General features: G+C 45.8%; 1 protein-coding gene and 1 non-coding gene across 6 annotated transcripts in view; one reads left to right on the top strand and one right to left on the bottom strand.

Moving 5' to 3' along the window:
• EXPH5 (exophilin 5) overlaps nucleotides 1-16,153 on the top strand; it is an 86,908-nt gene that overhangs the window by 40,519 nt on the left and 30,236 nt on the right. For 2 of the 5 annotated variants that reach the window (XM_053310963.1, XM_053310964.1), the window contains exons 2-3: nucleotides 3,424-3,581; nucleotides 8,962-9,133. In XM_053310963.1, the coding sequence (XP_053166938.1) occupies nucleotides 3,424-3,581; nucleotides 8,962-9,133 (330 nt within the window). Of the gene's footprint in view, nucleotides 1-2,835; nucleotides 2,856-3,423; nucleotides 3,582-8,961; nucleotides 9,134-14,029; nucleotides 14,315-15,841; nucleotides 15,917-16,153 lie in introns of those variants that run through there. The other 3 variants (XM_053310965.1, XM_053310967.1, XM_053310968.1) reach the window with 3 other exon arrangements.
• On the bottom strand, nucleotides 1,341-1,412 carry TRNAK-UUU (transfer RNA lysine (anticodon UUU)). Its single transcript has one exon. It is a non-coding gene; the product is annotated as a tRNA-Lys (tRNA).

Below are 16,153 nucleotides of genomic sequence, written 5' to 3'. Positions count from 1 at the left end.
CCTTTACCTAAAGGAGCATTTAGCAAAGGATTGTCTTTCTGCTGTATGCAGATGGAATTAGTAAACGGATCAAACTGTACTGGAAGATTAGAGTGAGCCCACACAGCAGGGGTGTAGCTATAATAATAATATTTATTATTATTATTAATTCGATTTCTATGCCGCCCTTCCAAAAATGGCTCAGGGCGGTTTACAAAAAGAAATAACAAACAAATAAGATGGCTCCCTGTCCCCAAAGGGCTCACATTCTAAAAAGAAACATAAGACACACACCAGCAACAGTCACTGGAAGTACTGTGCTGGGGGTGGATAGGGCCAATTACTCTCCCCCTGCTAAATAAAGAGAATCACCACGGTAAAAGGTGCCTCTTGCCCATTTTAGCAATGGAACAGGGACTGGGAATGTTCCTGAGCCCCTGAAGGGGAGGGAGCCTACCAGCTGAGCAACAGCTTGCTCTTTGCTCTCCCCTTCCTGCCTCTCCAAATAAGAAAGTGGGGAGGCAGGCAGGGGCCCACCTTCACTATTTGTCCCAGCATCCTCCAGCCTTTCTGTGCTTCTTCCAAACAGGAAAACCAAGCTATCCCAGCATGATCTATTCAGGAAAACCAAACTCCCCCAGCATGTCCTGTCAAGGATAAAGAGGGTTTTACTATATCGATTCCCAATGTGTGGTAAAATGGTCATCTCGGAAGCCCTCTTCATGGTCTCGGAAGCCCTCTTCATGCACCCAATGTGTGCTTACTGAACAAGCAGAGTGGGGGGGGGGAGTGGGATCGCAGAAGCAGGCCTCACCCACCACCCATTTACATGTGGTTGGTAGATTATAGGAACCAACCCTACACATCTATGAATTATGGCTTAGCTGCACGGTCAGGGTTGAGCTGTGGGCAGCAGTCACTAGGTGGCACACAGCTCAAAGCCAGGACTGGGAAGGCAGGCAAGAGGCAACTAGGAACATAGGAAGCTGCCTTATATTATTTATTTATTTATTTATTCATTCATTCATTCGATTTCTATACCGCCCTTCCGAAAATGGCTCAGGGCGGTTTACACAGAGAAATAATATATAAATAAGATGGATCCCTGTCCCCAAAAGGCTCACAATCTAAAAAGAAACATAAGATAGACACCAGCAACAGTCACTGGAGGTACTGTGCTGGGGGTGGATAGGGCCAGTTAATCTCCCCCTGCTAAATAAAGAGAATCACCACATTTAAAAGGTGCCTCTTTGCCAAGTTAGCAAAGCATATGGAGTCAGACCTTTGGTCTATTAGAACTGTCTGCACTGACTAGTAGCAGCTCTCTAAGGTTTCAGGCAGGAGTCTCTCCCAGCCCTACCTGGAGATGCCAGGGATTGAACCTGGGGCCTCCTGCATAAAAAGCAGGTGCTCTACCACTGAACTATGGCCCCATCCCTTAAGGGGAATATCTTACAGCAGACAGGGCTCGCATGTAGTCACTAGGAGTGTGCATGGACCATTTGGCTAGGTTTGGCCCGAATTTGCTTCATATTTGGATCGAACTGTGCCAAAGCAAACTGGTTCGGTTGAACTGATCAGCTGGGCCAGTCAGTTAGATGAACCGGCTCAAAGCAGTTCATGATCAAACCTCTTGAACTGGCCCATTTCACGGGGTTCCGTTTTGCAAGTGAACCGATTCTGCACATCCCTAGTAGTTACCCATCCAGATACAAACCAATGCAGATTTGTTTATCAAAGGTGGCAACTCATGCTCCCTAGACCAGCTCTCGTCCCCTAGTCAGGGATAAGGAAGGAAGCCAGTGTCTAGAAATCGGGAACATGCCAGAGGTCAAGCCATTGGGAATTGGGATTTGGGAGTAAGCTAAGAACACACCAGTGGTCAAAGAAATCAAGTGGATAGCTTAGCAAGTAACCACTCCAGGAACAAGGAAACCTTAAAAGTGAGGCAAGTCCTGTCTCAGGCAGGAAGCCTATTTATTTATCTAGCTAGCATATTTGTATACTGCCCCAAACTCACACCTCTAGACAGTTTACAATAAAACTACAAAAATAAAAAACAAAGTTAAAACATTAAAACAGTGGTAAATTCCATAAGTCTAATTCAAAGTCTATTATACTCTTCCTGCTGTAGGCAAGGCCTTTTTTATAGTGGGCAGGGTGTGTGTGCAATTGTCCTAGGCCCCACACACGGAGGGAGGGCCTCCTTCCAAAGAAATTATCAGATCGATCCTTTTCAGTCAAGGCAAATGAATCATTTAAAATATAATGCCAGGATCAAGAGTTATTTCAATATTTTTGGTTATTTTCGACGCAGGATGTAATGGCTGACACATTGCCCAAAACATGCAGTGGAATGTAACGTTGGAGCAGTTGCACAAGGATACTGTTGTGCAAGTGCAAAAATGGCACAAATGCAATTGCACTACAGTAAATTCTGTGCAACTTCTGCACTTGTTCAGCAGTTCCCTTGTGCAACTGCTCAAAGGTTACATTTCTTCGCATGCGTGACGTTGCTCAGTATGTCAGCCAGAGAAAAAGAATGGTGCAGGGGGCACTCATATGAACATTCTGTCCCCTGAGCCTCTCAGAGTCTTAAACAGACTCGGGCTGCAGAGGGAGCCAGTGGTTGATCTCATTGGACGGGGCTTTCCCAGAGCCTAGGGCAGGGCTGCACAACTTCGGCCCTCCAGCTATTGTTGGAATACGATTCCCATCATCCCCAGCAGCAGTGGCTAATAGGAGTGTTGGGAGTTATAGTCCAGCGATGGCTGGAGGGCCGAAGTTGCGCAGTCCTGACAGAAGAGCTTAAGAACCTGCCACAGGGGGAGCAACACACATAATCAGGAGCCCTGCTTTTTGCAAGGTTCCTGATCGTACGTTCGTGTACACAGTCTTTTCTGAATAGGTTTTTACTTTTAAGATTCCAGTGTTAGTTTAAAACTCCCTGGCTTGTTTTGTTCTATAATAGCAGGTCCGCCCCCCCACCCACCCCTGCGCAATTCAAATGGCTATTTCGGGTTTAATGGCCCCTTGTTGTTGTCTGTTGTCCTCTGTCCCAGCAAAGGGCTAACTGTACTTGATGGTTACAAATCCATGTGTTTGGAACATTGATTGACAGATTCACACAAAGTGGACTGATTATTTGGGCAATTTTAAATGGAGAATGGGTGGGTAGGTAGGAGGGAACTACTGATTCCTTTCCCTGCCTGCCACTTTTCTCCCATAGCCCTCTCTCCCAATACCTATTATATATACTTGTGCTAATAATGTTATGTACTATGCACTAGAATCTTTTTTCTTTTTCTTTTCTTTTTGGTCTAGACTTGTTTGGGTTGGAGAAATTGATTGTATTCCTTTTTCTGAGGAAGACCAACTCCTCTGGGGACATCAGTGAAAATTTTGAAGGAAAAAAATTGAAACTATTTGCTTGTTGTTCTTTAGCAAACTTCACAAAATAAAGAAAGATGCGACCGAGCATCCAGGAGTGACTGGAGAATGGTTTGAAGAAATGCAGAGGCGAAAATTCCAGACTGACGCAAACGCTGGCAGAATGCTAAAACAACCACTAGCTCACAGGCTGCGAAAGGCCCTCCGAAATGGTGAGTCGCAACTAGCATTTTCCGTAGTCGTCAGAATAATGCCAATTTCCAAAGTCTCTAAAACACACACACACACACACTTCTGTTTTGTTCCATCTGTAAGAGGTAGAGAGCCAGTCTTGCAGTAAAGGTAAGGTGTGCTGTTGAGTTGGTATTGATTCCTGGCGACCACAGAGCCCTGTGGTTGTCTTTGGTAGAATACAGGAAGGGTTTACCATTGCCATCTCCTGCGCAGTATGAGATGCCTTTCAGCATCTTCCTATATTGCTGCTGCCCAATATAGGTGTTTTCCATAGTCTGGGAAACATACCCGTGGGGATTCAAACCGGCAACCTCTGGCTTGCTAGTCAAGTCATTTCCCTGCTGCGCCATTAGGTGGACACAGTCTTGCACTAGTGAGCATGAATGGTCTCCATTACCAAGCAGGGTCTGCCTTGGTTTGTATTTGGTCGGGTGACTCCATGCGAGCACTGTCTGCTGTAAAAGAGCCCCCTTAGGTAGTGGGGCCATAGCCTAGTTGTAGAGCATCCATCGGGCATACAGAAGGTCCCAGGTTCACTCCCTGGCATCTCCAAATAGGGCTGGGAAAGACTCCTTGAAGCCTTGGAGAGCCACTGCCAGTTAGTGTCGCCAGTGCTGAGCTAGATGGACCAGCGGTCTGACTTGGTATAAGGCAGCTTCCTATGTTCCTAATTCACGCTGTATTTTATATATAGCAAAATAAAAACCAACCCCAAAGTGGCAAAATGAGTTGTAATAACCAAAATGCCCCCCTTCACCCACAGCCTCACCCAAACACTTTCCTTTCTGTTCTCCTTCCCTCCCCATATTCTCACTCATCCTTTCCACTGCCAAGGGGAACAGAAAGCCTAGGAAATTTAGAATAACGGTAAGCAGTGAAGCAACAAACTTTTTTTTTAATGTTCAGAGTTTTAAAGGGGAGAAAAGAACATAAGAACAGCCCTGCTGGATAGGGCCCAAGGCCCAGCTAGTCCAGCATCCTGTTTCACACAGGATGGCCCACCAGATGCTGCTGGAAACCACAGGCAGGAGTTGAGGGCATGCCCTCTTTCCTACTGTTACTACCCCACAACTGGTACTCAGAGGCATCCTGCCTTTGAGGCTGGAGGTGGCCCACAGCCTTCCGACTAGTAGCCCTTGATAGGCCTCTCCTCCATGAAGTTATCCAGACCCTTCTTAAAGCCATCCAGGTCGTTGTCTGTCACCACATCTTGTGGCAGAGAATTCCACAAGTTGATTATGCGTTGTGTGAAAAAGAACCTCCGTTTGCTGGTCCTAGATTTCCTGGCAATCAATTTAATGGGATAACTCCTGGTTCTAGTGTTATGTGAGAGGGAGAAGAATTTCTCTATCCACTTTCTTCACTCCATGCATGATTTTATAGACCTCTATCATGTCTCCCCGCTGTCGTCTTTTTTCTAAACTAATGTAGCCTTGCCTCATAGGAAAGGTGCTGTAGGCCCCTGCTCATCTTGGTTGCCCTCTTTGGCACCTTTTCCAGTTCTGCAATGGCCATCAGTTTTCTTAATTGCAATGTCCCAGGAAAGTAAGTGTCCAGAAGGACAACTTTGCCCAACTTTGTGTCTCAGTTTTAGGTTTTCTTTATGCTTTGGTATTAGAACTGTTGCAAGGTGTTATCTGTAGATATTGCTGTAGTGTTGGCTTTATGATATCAAGACCATTTAAGAGTTTCAGAGGGAAATATGTATAGCAGAGAAAATGTAATGTAATGATTAACTCATCACACTCAAGTTCCACAGTCTTTCTGCAGGAGATGAGACACAAAAGCACTTCAGATAAATCAGGTTGCAGATAAAACAGTGCACTTATCAATCTGTTTGTCAAGGGACAGGAACTCAATTTAGATAAACGAAATGGATGAATGGAGCCTTGACAGATGAGATGGGCTCAAAAAGTGTGCAAGTGAGGATGTAATCAGAATATCAGGACAGGAAGATGGAACCTGTCTTTTGTCTTGTTTGACACTGACATAGATGTAGGAGGAATCTCTCTCAACAGGCTACTGCTTTGATCAATTTCCTAACATACTTTCTCTGCCCTAAAGAGATTCTCCCATTCAAGGAATATGTGGTTTATAATAGCCATACAGTTGCATACAATTTAAATCTGTGGCAAAACTTCCACTGGATTTAATGGACTTAAGAGTCCATCCCTCCCACTTTCTTTCTAGTGGGGGAAAAAAAAACATAGATAGTGACAATGGCCCCTTATCCCGTGCATGATTACTTAGAAGTAAGAAACAGTGAATTTCAATGGTTACTCCCAAGGAAGCATGCACAGGATTGCAGCCCAAATTCCATTGAAACCAATAAAATAAGTGAGTTGTGACTAACTTAAGTCTAATTGCTTTCATGGGGGCTTAGTCATTGCTAACTTTAATTAGATCAGAGCCAATGTCTCCACAGGTTCTAACCCCTGCTAACTTGGCAAAGAGGCAGCTTTTACCATGGTGGTTTTCTTTATTTAGCAGGGGGAGAGTAACTGGCCCTATCCACCCCCAGCACAGTACCTCCAGTGACTGTTGCTGGTGTCTATCGTGTGTTTCTTTTTAGAATGTGAGCCCTTTGGGGACAGGGATCCATCTTATTTATTTATTATTTCTCTGTGTAAACCACCCTGAGCCATTTTTGGAAGGACGGTATAGAAATCGAATTAATAATAATAATTAATAATGATGCTCTATACAATTCTTTGGTGGTTATCCTTGTAATTGGGATTGCTAATCTTCTTCAGTTCCATCCAGTCTGATATCTGGGACAGAATTCGGATACCTAGTTCCCTCTTTAAAATAATAAAAGAACACTTCTAAGCCCTACAAAGGTTATACTGTATGAATTTACACATGCCTGTACATTTATACACATTTTTGTGTGAATGACTATATTTGTGTTCATTTTGAACCTGAGTACAGGTCCCTCAAATGCATGGTGCAGATAAGAGTGCACTGCTGTGCCTGTTAGTAGTGTGCATGGTTTTGGTTTGGCACAATGGAAAAGTCCTCCGGACCGGTCCGGAATTCCGGCGGTTCGGATGGGCGGGGGACTGTCACTTTAAGCGGGAGGGTGGTAATACTTACCCCTCCCCCCCGCCGCTCTTCCCCCTCCAGCGCTGGTGATTTAAAAAATCTTCTTGGGGCGGCAGAGTTCCTCCCTGCCGCCCCTGCCCCCGTTGTTGTCCTGCTAAGCTTGGAACGAAGAAGAGGTATTGGTGCACATGTGCCCTTCGTGGCGCGCGCGCTTGTCTCTGGCGCGCGCGGCATACATCACATGGTGCGCGCGCGCCAGCGGCAGAGACGAGCGCGCGTGCCGCGAAGGGCACATGTGCACTGATACCTCTTCTTCGTTCCAAGCTTAGCAGGACAACGACGAGGGCAGGGGCGGCAGGGAGGAACTCTGCCGCCCCAAGAAGATTTTTAAAATCACCAGCGCCGGAGGGGGAAGAGTTGGGGGGGGTAAGTACTACCACCCCCCCGCTTAAGGTGACAGTCCCCTCAGTGCCGGACCACGCTTCTGTGGTTCCGTGCACATCTCTAGTGCCTGTGTCCAGCATAATGTGTGAATAATTGTACCTGTGTACAGATCTGTATCTGTGTACACTTGAGCCCTTTTCAGATGTTAAATAAAAGATGTTGTACCTGAGTACAGCATCTAAAATGGGGCCAGAAGTATTCATGAATGCAGGCATTTCTGTGATCAGGAATCTAGCATGATCCAGTCTCCCGATCAAGGAAATGCCCATTTTCACGGATATGGCATTTGTCATATAGCATATCTGCGAGTAGTGCCTGTGAAGGGGTGAGTGACAGGGCCAGGGCAGGACTTACGGCTCTCTTTTACATGTTGTGTGTGCATACAGCATCTTTTATTTAATGTCTGAAGAGGGCTTCAGTGTACAAGCACTGAACTAACATTTGTACGAGTGTGAATAGGACTCTAGTGATCAGTTGAAATACATCCCAGTTCTGCAGGTGTTCTCAACCTTGGGCCCCCAGATGATGTTGGACTACAGTGTCCATCATCCTCAGCCACAATGGCCTTCAGCCATTCTGTGGATGAAGCTGAATGCAGATGTGGATGGCCTCCTTCCATTGAAATGACCAGGGAAACCCTTTGGAACAGAGGAGTTTCATGGGTGCACAATGTAATGAGGGGGCCGGGGAAGGGCAGATCTGAGTAGGTCCACCCACCTAACCAAACAGGTGACCGGTGCTGTCAGTGAACCACACCAGCTATCTGGTTAGCAACACGTGCAAGGGCCTAATCTAGCACAGACAGCTGTGCAGGCCGAGGCTGAATGGGGAGTGTTTCACCTATTGTTTGCAGACACAGGCCCTGATCTAGAGAATGTATGGGGACATTTCTGTATAAGTGCAAGGCATTTAAAGAAAACTTGAAAGCAGGTGGGGCGGAGCATGGTTGAGGTGGGCCCTTGGACGAGAAGTGAAGATAGGTCCCTGCCTTCTTCCCTGTCCCTGTCCTGGTGTCTTTGCTGCAGAAGAACAAGGAACAGAGGAAGCTGTTTTATACCAAGTCAGACCATTGGTACATCTAGCTCAGTATTGTCTACACACTGACTGGCAGTGGCTTCTCCAAGGTCCGGGCAGGAGTCTCTCTCATCCCTATCTTGGAGTTGCCAGGGAGGAAACTTGGAACCTTCTGCATGCAATTATGCAGATACTCTTTAGAGAGGCCCCATCCCCTAAGGGGAATATCTTCCAGTGCTCACACATGTAGTCTCCCATTCAAATGCAAACAAGGGTGGACCCTACTTAGCTAAGGGGACAAGTCATGCTTGCTACCCTAAGTGGCATAGCATGGAAATGCTGGACTAACAAGCAGAAGGTTGCTGGTTCAAATCCCTGCTGGTATGTTTCCCAGACTATATCAGGCACCTATACACCTATATTGGGCAGCAGTGATATAAGAAGGTGCTGAAAGGCATTATCTCATACTGTGCGGAAGATGGCAACGGTAAAACCCTCCTGAATTCTACCAAAGAGAACCACAAGGCTCTGTGGTTGCCAGGAGTCAAAATCGACTTGACGGCACATGTTACCTTTACCACAAGACCAGCTAGATAGACATGGAGAAAAATAAAACATTCTCAGCATGCCCTTTCCCTCACTCCTAGGCAAATAATCTCACACACTCTGATCAGGAACCAGCAGCTTGCTAATGAGTTACGGCAGCAAGAAGGGAGAGTGAAGAGAGGGCAATTTCTCAGCCAGCGGAGCTCCTCCTTCATAGGCCCAGGGACATCTTGTCCCCTTCTGTTCAGTTATAGCAACGCCCCTGAAAACGAGTCTTCCAGTGGTTTTCCTTTTCTTTTTCCTTTTCAGATTCTACAAGTGCAAAGCCCGCTCCCCTGCAGGTCCCACAAGCCCAGAAGAATGCATCACCTTCCCTCCTGGGAGGGCTGCGTACGCCTTTTGCTTCTCTCTTCTCCTCCTTCAGAAAACCCAAAAGGCAGCCTCCAAAGCCTCCGCCTCAGGAGCAGCAATGCCCTACAAGGTGAGCAAGCAGTGCACCGTCTCTGTGTGTCCAGTTGCTCCAGCCGCTGTCACAAGCGGCCCTGAAAGAGGTGTCTCCGTTTTCTTTATCTGCGTCAGATTGATTGATTGATCATATTTTATACCGCCTGATATGTATGTCTCTAGGCAGTGTGCGAGTTTTAAAATATTTAAAAGTCACAGATTAAAATACATGACACAATAAAAACAATAGAATAAAATAGTTATTAAAACAAGTTTAGTTATTAAAACAAGTTTTTAAAATTATTAAAATTCTAATTAAAAGCCTGCGGAAGCAAGAGGGTCTTGAGGGTCTTCCTGAAAACAAACAAACAGAGAAGGAGATGCTTTTATTTCAGCAGGGAGTGTATTCCAAAGCCCTGGGGCAGCCACAAAGAAAGCCCGGTCCTGGGTTTCCACTAAACGAGCTGGTGGCAACTGTAACCAGACCTCTCCAGAAGATCGCAACAGGCGGCAGGGTTTATGACAAAGGAGGTGCAGGCTATCTTAAATAGCCTGGACCAAAGATGATAATGCACTGATCTGCATTCGCGTTGACAGTGTTTTCATAGCTGGTTGAGTGCATCTTTCTGGTAATGTTTGAAGGGGTGCATTCATAGATATGAGAACACACTCCTAGGATTTAGTCTGAAGGCATGTGATGCAGCCACCTTGCTGAAGCTAAGCAGGTCCGGCTCTGGCCAGTGCCTGGATGGGAGACTGCCTTGGAACCCCATGAGCACTGCTCTGACTTCCATTATGGAAGAAAGTTGGACTATCAATGTAATGAATAAGAAGTAATAATACATAGGTTGGGTTCACATGGCCTGCTGAAAGTCAGTAAGGAGTGTTGGAGATATGATTCCATAGGCCAGTGGTTCCCAACCAGGGTTCCTCCAGATGTTGTTGAACTACAACTCCCAGCCTCCCCAGCCATAATAAATTGTAGCTAGAGATGCTGGGAGTTGAAGTTCATCAACATCTGGCGGAACCCTGGTTGGGAATCACTGCCATAGGCATTGACTCTCAACACCAATATTGACCACTAGGGACATTACTAAGGCGCCTTGGCGAGCACATGTGACACCTTTGCTCGTTCAACTGCACTGGTTGCCAGTTGAGTCCCGGGTTAGGTTTAAGATATTAACTTTGACATGTAAAGCCCTACACGATATGGACCCTCCATACCTCCAGGACCACCTTGTTTGATATGTCCCTTGCCAGGTCCTGAGATCAGCCACAAGTAATACCTTGGTGATCCCGGGCCCTAGGGATGTTAAACTGCAATCAATAAGAGCCAGGGCCTTCTCTGTGGTGGCCCCGGCTCTATGGAATGGTCTCCCGGATAATATCAGAGCTCTCCATGATTTGTTGGCTTTCCGTAAGGCATGCAAGATGGAAATGTTCCGTCGGGTGTTTGGTCGCTGAGATAGCTAGTCATAGAGTGATCTGGTAATCAATGGTTATTATGTCTTGTAATGAGTCCTGTATGGGGTTGTGGTTATGATGTTACGTATGTTGTATTTTAGAGAACTGTGTTGCTTTGTATGTTATTGCTTGTAAGCCGCCCTGAGTCCTAGGGGGAGTAGGGCGACATAAATCTAACTAAATAAAAACAAATAAATAAATAAATTAGGAGTGGAGACAGAGAGTATAGGACTGCCCTCTTGTTCTCTTCTCTGCTCTAACTCTTCTGTGATTGGTAGACTGATACTAGGACACACCCTTCTTCTTCCTTCCACCATGAGCTAGCTAGTACAGGGTATGGGCTTTTCTATCAAGTTTGTAACTTCCTCAGATAAACCTTTACTTGTTTTAGACCTTAAGAAATTGTTCTCAGATCTCTACTGTGAGCTCTGTTCTCATCAAACTGGGTTTCTCTGCTAAATAAGGGGTTTGATTCAAATTCTCCCCTACAAGAAGTCCAAGAGAGGGAACTGTAGGCTCCCATGGTGCAGGCACTCCCACGTGGTGTCCTGTCCAAACCTGCCAAACTCCGACTGGCAGCTGGCCAAACTGACTAGTCACCAATCTTGTCAAGCCAACTTGGTTAAAAAACCTTGGGTTGGAGTCGGTCACGGGTCAGGTTGACCAGGTACCAGCCAGACTTGGGCGAGTCTTGCTGGCATACTGCATGGAAGCACTTTCTACGGTAGCCTCCAGTACCCTGCCCCAGACTTCTTAGTGACTTTGGGCAAGTTGTGTGATCCCGCCCATAGTAAACAATACCCAGGAGCCTTATCTGGCTGAAGTTCATACATACATGTTTCCTACGTGTGTGGTTCTCCCCACCCACCCACTCCTGAGCTGTTTTGCTAGAAGCAGAAATATAGGCATAGGTTATTTAAACAGTGAAATATCCCTGACCTAGCTATTCAGTCCTGTCAAAATTGGCTTGTATATGAGGACTTGGTGGACCAAACACAATCTTAGGAGAGGAGAGCTGGTCTTGTGGTAGCAAGCATGACTTGTCCCCTTAGCTAAGCAGGGTCCGCCCTGGTTGCATATGAATGGGAGACTTGATGTGTTAGCACTGTAAGATCTTCCCTTTAGGGGATGGATCCGCTCTGGGAAGAGCAGAAAGATCCAAGTTCCTTCTCTGGTTTCGCCAAGATAGGGCTGAGAGAGATTTCTGCCTGCAACCTTGGCGAAGCTGCTGTCAGTCTGTGAAGACAATACTGAGCTAGATAGACCTGTGGTCTGACTCAGTATATGGCAGCTTCCTATGTTCCTGTGTTATAAATGTAGAACATGTTACTTCTTGCTAATTGCAGGGTGTGGGGGAAGCTAGGCTTCGGATCCTTCTATTATTGTTAATATTAACATTAAGTTCAGACATCATCTATGAGAAACAATTAGCCTTAATGTGTACATGGGTATTCATGCTTCTCCTGTTAAATCCTCACCCATGCATTTTTACAGTGGACATGTTTGAACATTTCCTTGCTTCTAGGACTGAATGGGGATGTCCCTCCACAGTATTCAATGCATGTGCTGGAGCCACTGGATCATTCCCCATAGCAATGAGCAGATTGCTGAGAGAAACCCACTCCCCCCAAATACTATAACTCGAGGGTTACCTATTGACCTTGCCTTATTCAGACATTATGTTGTATGTGCATAGAGATGTCTGTACACTGTATGTGTGTTTGTGTGTTGACTATACCTGCATTCATTTAAAAAGTGAATCTGGGTTCAGGCCCATCAAATGCATGGTACAGATAGTAAGTGTGTTGCTGTACCTGTGTTAAACATACCATGTGAATAGCTGTACTTGTGTACGCTGCTAACAGCAAAATGGCACCTTTGTAAAGTGATGGTTCTCTTATATTTAGCAGAGCAACTGTCCCTATCCATCCCTAGAACAGCATTTCTCCCGTGGTGGTTGCCGGTATCTGCAATACCTTGTGTTTTCTTTTTAGATTGTGAGCCCTTTTGTGACAGGAAACCATCGTTTGTTTTTCTGTGTAAAGTACTTTTGTGAACAAGTGGCAGTACTACTATGAATATTTACATACTGCTCTTCTACTAAAGTTCTCAAAGCGGTTTACAAAGAAAAATAAATAAACATAAATAAGATGGTCGCTGTCCCCAAAGGGCTCGCAATCTAAAAAAGAAAACATGAGGGAGACACAAGCAACAACCACTGGAGGGATGCTGTGCTGGGGTTGGATAGGGCCAGTTGCTTGCTGCCTGCTAAATGTAAGAGAAACGCTTGTTGTATGAGTGTTGAAAATAATATTGGAATAGGGCTAGATGGTACATGAACATAATGTAGGAATAGGGTAAACTTAAGATGGACTAAATAAAAGTATTGCTTCATTCAGTATGTATTTAACTTCTGGAATTTGCTGCCACACAATGTGGTGATTTCCACTGGTTGAGTATTAAAAGGGTATTAGACCAATTTTTGGTATTTCAGTTTACCACTAGCTATTAGTCATGTAGGTAGGCTGCATGAAATCTGCGTGTTCAAAGGCAGTGTACCTCTGAATACCAGTTGCTGGGGTGAGCTACCGTAGGGAAGGGCTGTTGTCTTCACGCTCTGCTGATGGGCTTCCCGGAGGCATCTGATTGGCCATTGTGGTAAACAGAATGCTGCACTACCACTAAAGGTAAAGTGTGTCATCAAGTCGATTTTGACTTCTGGTGCCCACAGAGCCCTGTGGTTGTCTTTGGTAGAACACAGGAGGGGTTTACCATTGCCATCTCCTGTGCAGTATGAGAGGATGCCTTTCAGCATCTTCCTATATTGCTGCTGCCCAATATAGTACCAGCAGGGATTCGAACTGGCAACCATCTGCTTGTTAGTCAAGCATTCCCCTACTATGGGTATGTATTTACCGCTTTTCAACAAAAGTGCTCAAAGCGGTTTAAATAGAAAAATAATAAACAAACAAGATAGTTATATCTGTCCCAAACCACCACTTTTAAAGATGCCACTTTTACCCAGTTAGCAGGACTGGATGTGCCTTTGATCCGATTCAGCAGGGATCTTATTCAAAATGTGGTGGTGTTTTTTTAAAACACTCAGTTAGATAGATAGATAGTTTTTTGCTTCTGTTTGCTCATGGTGCATTTGCCTTGCTCCCTGTGTCCACCCCCATATCTAATGCACACTCTCATTCTCAAGGGGTTATGCTACATGGGTAAGCAAACCTGGCCCTCCAGCTGTTTTTGAACGACAACTCCCATCATCCCTAACCTCTTTGTGGCTAGGGTTTATGGGAGTTGTAGTTCAACAGCAGCTGGAGAGCCAGGTTTGCCCATTCCTATGCTAGAGCAAATGGGTTTCCCGTAGGCCAAGCTTGCTCAACTTTGGTCCCCCAGCTGTTTTTGGACTACAACTCCCATAATCCCCAGCCACAGTGGTCAGTAGCTAGGGATTATAGGAATTGTAGGCCAACATCTGCAGGAGGGCCAAAGCTGAGCAGCCCTGCTGTAGGCTAAGCAGGCTGGGTTTGCTTGCATGTCACCTTTTGTAGGGCCTCATCCAACTGAATACTTGCCTGTACAGGAGGGCGGTTTGGAACAAATCCCACAGAGGTGTACAAAGTCTTGTATGGAACAAACAATGCTGTCACCAAACTGATTGCTAAACACTGTATTTATGTCTCCCAGCTGAAGTGTCTCCGCCTTCCATAAAAGGTCACTTTGCCATGGAGGGAGTTTTACATGAAACGTAAGGTTTTAAAAGGTTTTTTTGCCAGCTAGCAGGCAGAAGCTATTCAGGAAGCAGGCGGATTTCTGTAATTGGCACCAGAGTCGGTAATGTAGGCATGGCTAGGTACAGGTTTCTCCACTTTTTTCATTTCCTGATAAAGCTCCTCTCTCTTTAACAGCTGTACGCCAGGCAAATGGAGAAATTCTGTAGGTGAAGCCTTCTCCTTCAGTGCCTCTGGTTACCCAGAAAAGCTTTAGCTGCTGGATTTCTGCTTGCCGTGTTAACTATTAAGGCGTACACTGGAAGCCTTCCAGGAAAAAAATTGGCAACCCAGGGTTGAAAATCTATTTGCAAATGGATTTGTATTTAGGCAGGAAAACTGTCTCATCCGCTGTGCGGTTTCACTGAAAGAAAAGATTTGCTGGGAAGTGGTGCCTGTCCCTTACCCTGCTGGCATTCTGGCCTCTGAACAGGCCTCATAGGAAGCCGCTTATGCTGAGTCAGACCATTGGTCCATCTGGCGGGAGTCTCTCCCAGCCCTACCTGTAGATGCGAGGGATTGAAGTTGGGACCTTCTGCATGCAAAGTAGATGCTCTTCCGCTGAGCTATGGCCCCATCATCCCCTATGGCCTCTTCTTTCATCTAGAGCTGGCAACTTTTCCACTGTCAATGCTTACCTGAAGCTAGGGTTGGGCTACACAACTCAAGTGCCCTGGTGGGCCGGAACCATCCACAACTTGGTGTGCAGGTCAATTTTTTGCACCTTATGACATTAAAATTGAATATATTATTAGTTACATGTGGATCTATTTCCCCTGTCAATGGACCCATGGTTTCAACCAAGGATAGTGGCCAGAGAATAAGTCCTGTCCCTGCTCAATCAGTGGGGCCCCTGGAGTGCATGCCAGCCCCAAACAAATGCCAAGTCCTCTCCTCTTCCTAAATTGCCATTGCTTTCAGGCTGCAATCCTAGGCATGCATTAATCCTAGGAGTAAGCCTCACTGGGCACACTGTGGAGCATATTTCTCAGAAGGCATGCACACGATGGCACAATAAGGCAGTTTCCAGCTCCTGTCTTGCTGCAGGATACCTGAGGGACAATAAAATACTCACTGTGGGCTGAATCTGGACCCCGGGCCTTAGGTTGTGTAGGCCTGCATCTAGGGCCATAGTCATAGAAGGCCTAGCTCCTTGGAAAGATATTTGGGGAGGGGCCATAGCTCAGTGTCGGAGCATCTGCTTGGCATGCAAAAGGTCCTGGGTTCAATCCTGGGCATTTCCAAGTGGATGCCAATTTGGGGACTGGGAACCATCTTATTTTTCATTTTTCAGTGTAAACTGTTTTGAGGAATTTGGTTGAAAAGCAGTATATAAATGCTTGCAGTAATATGTCTGAAACCCTGGAGACTTGCTTTCAGCCAGTATCGACAGTATTGAGTGAGGAGGCCCAATGTTCTGGCTCTGTTTAAAGTAGAGTGTTACGTTAATTGTTTAAAGTTTAGCTTTACTCTGTTACTATCTCGAGTAACGAACTTCTCAACAGGTTAGACCGCTTCCTGTTTTTATGTTCTGGCTGTTCTACAAGGATTCCGCCCCCGTTTGCTGGAATCTTTCCCTGGTAAATTACTGCTCCTATTTTTGCCTCTTGTTTCCCCCCCCCTTTTTTTTCATGTGTGTTTCTAAGGTGTGTTGTCATTCTTCAGAAGAGCCAGTGTGTTGTCATTCTTCTCAGAGCCCCTAGAAATTAAATCTGCCAGTGGGTGTGGTGAATGCATTGTGTCTTTAGTGCATCTGTATCCAAATAGGTGCACAACACTATACATTGCACAGCATATAGCACAGTGTTCTCTGTTAT

Source organism: Hemicordylus capensis, chromosome 3, assembly GCF_027244095.1.
Source record: "Hemicordylus capensis ecotype Gifberg chromosome 3, rHemCap1.1.pri, whole genome shotgun sequence".
Lineage (NCBI taxonomy): Eukaryota > Metazoa > Chordata > Lepidosauria > Squamata > Cordylidae > Hemicordylus > Hemicordylus capensis.
The sequence above is the reverse complement of the archived record's forward strand: the minus strand, read 5'-3'. Positions and strand labels throughout refer to the sequence as shown.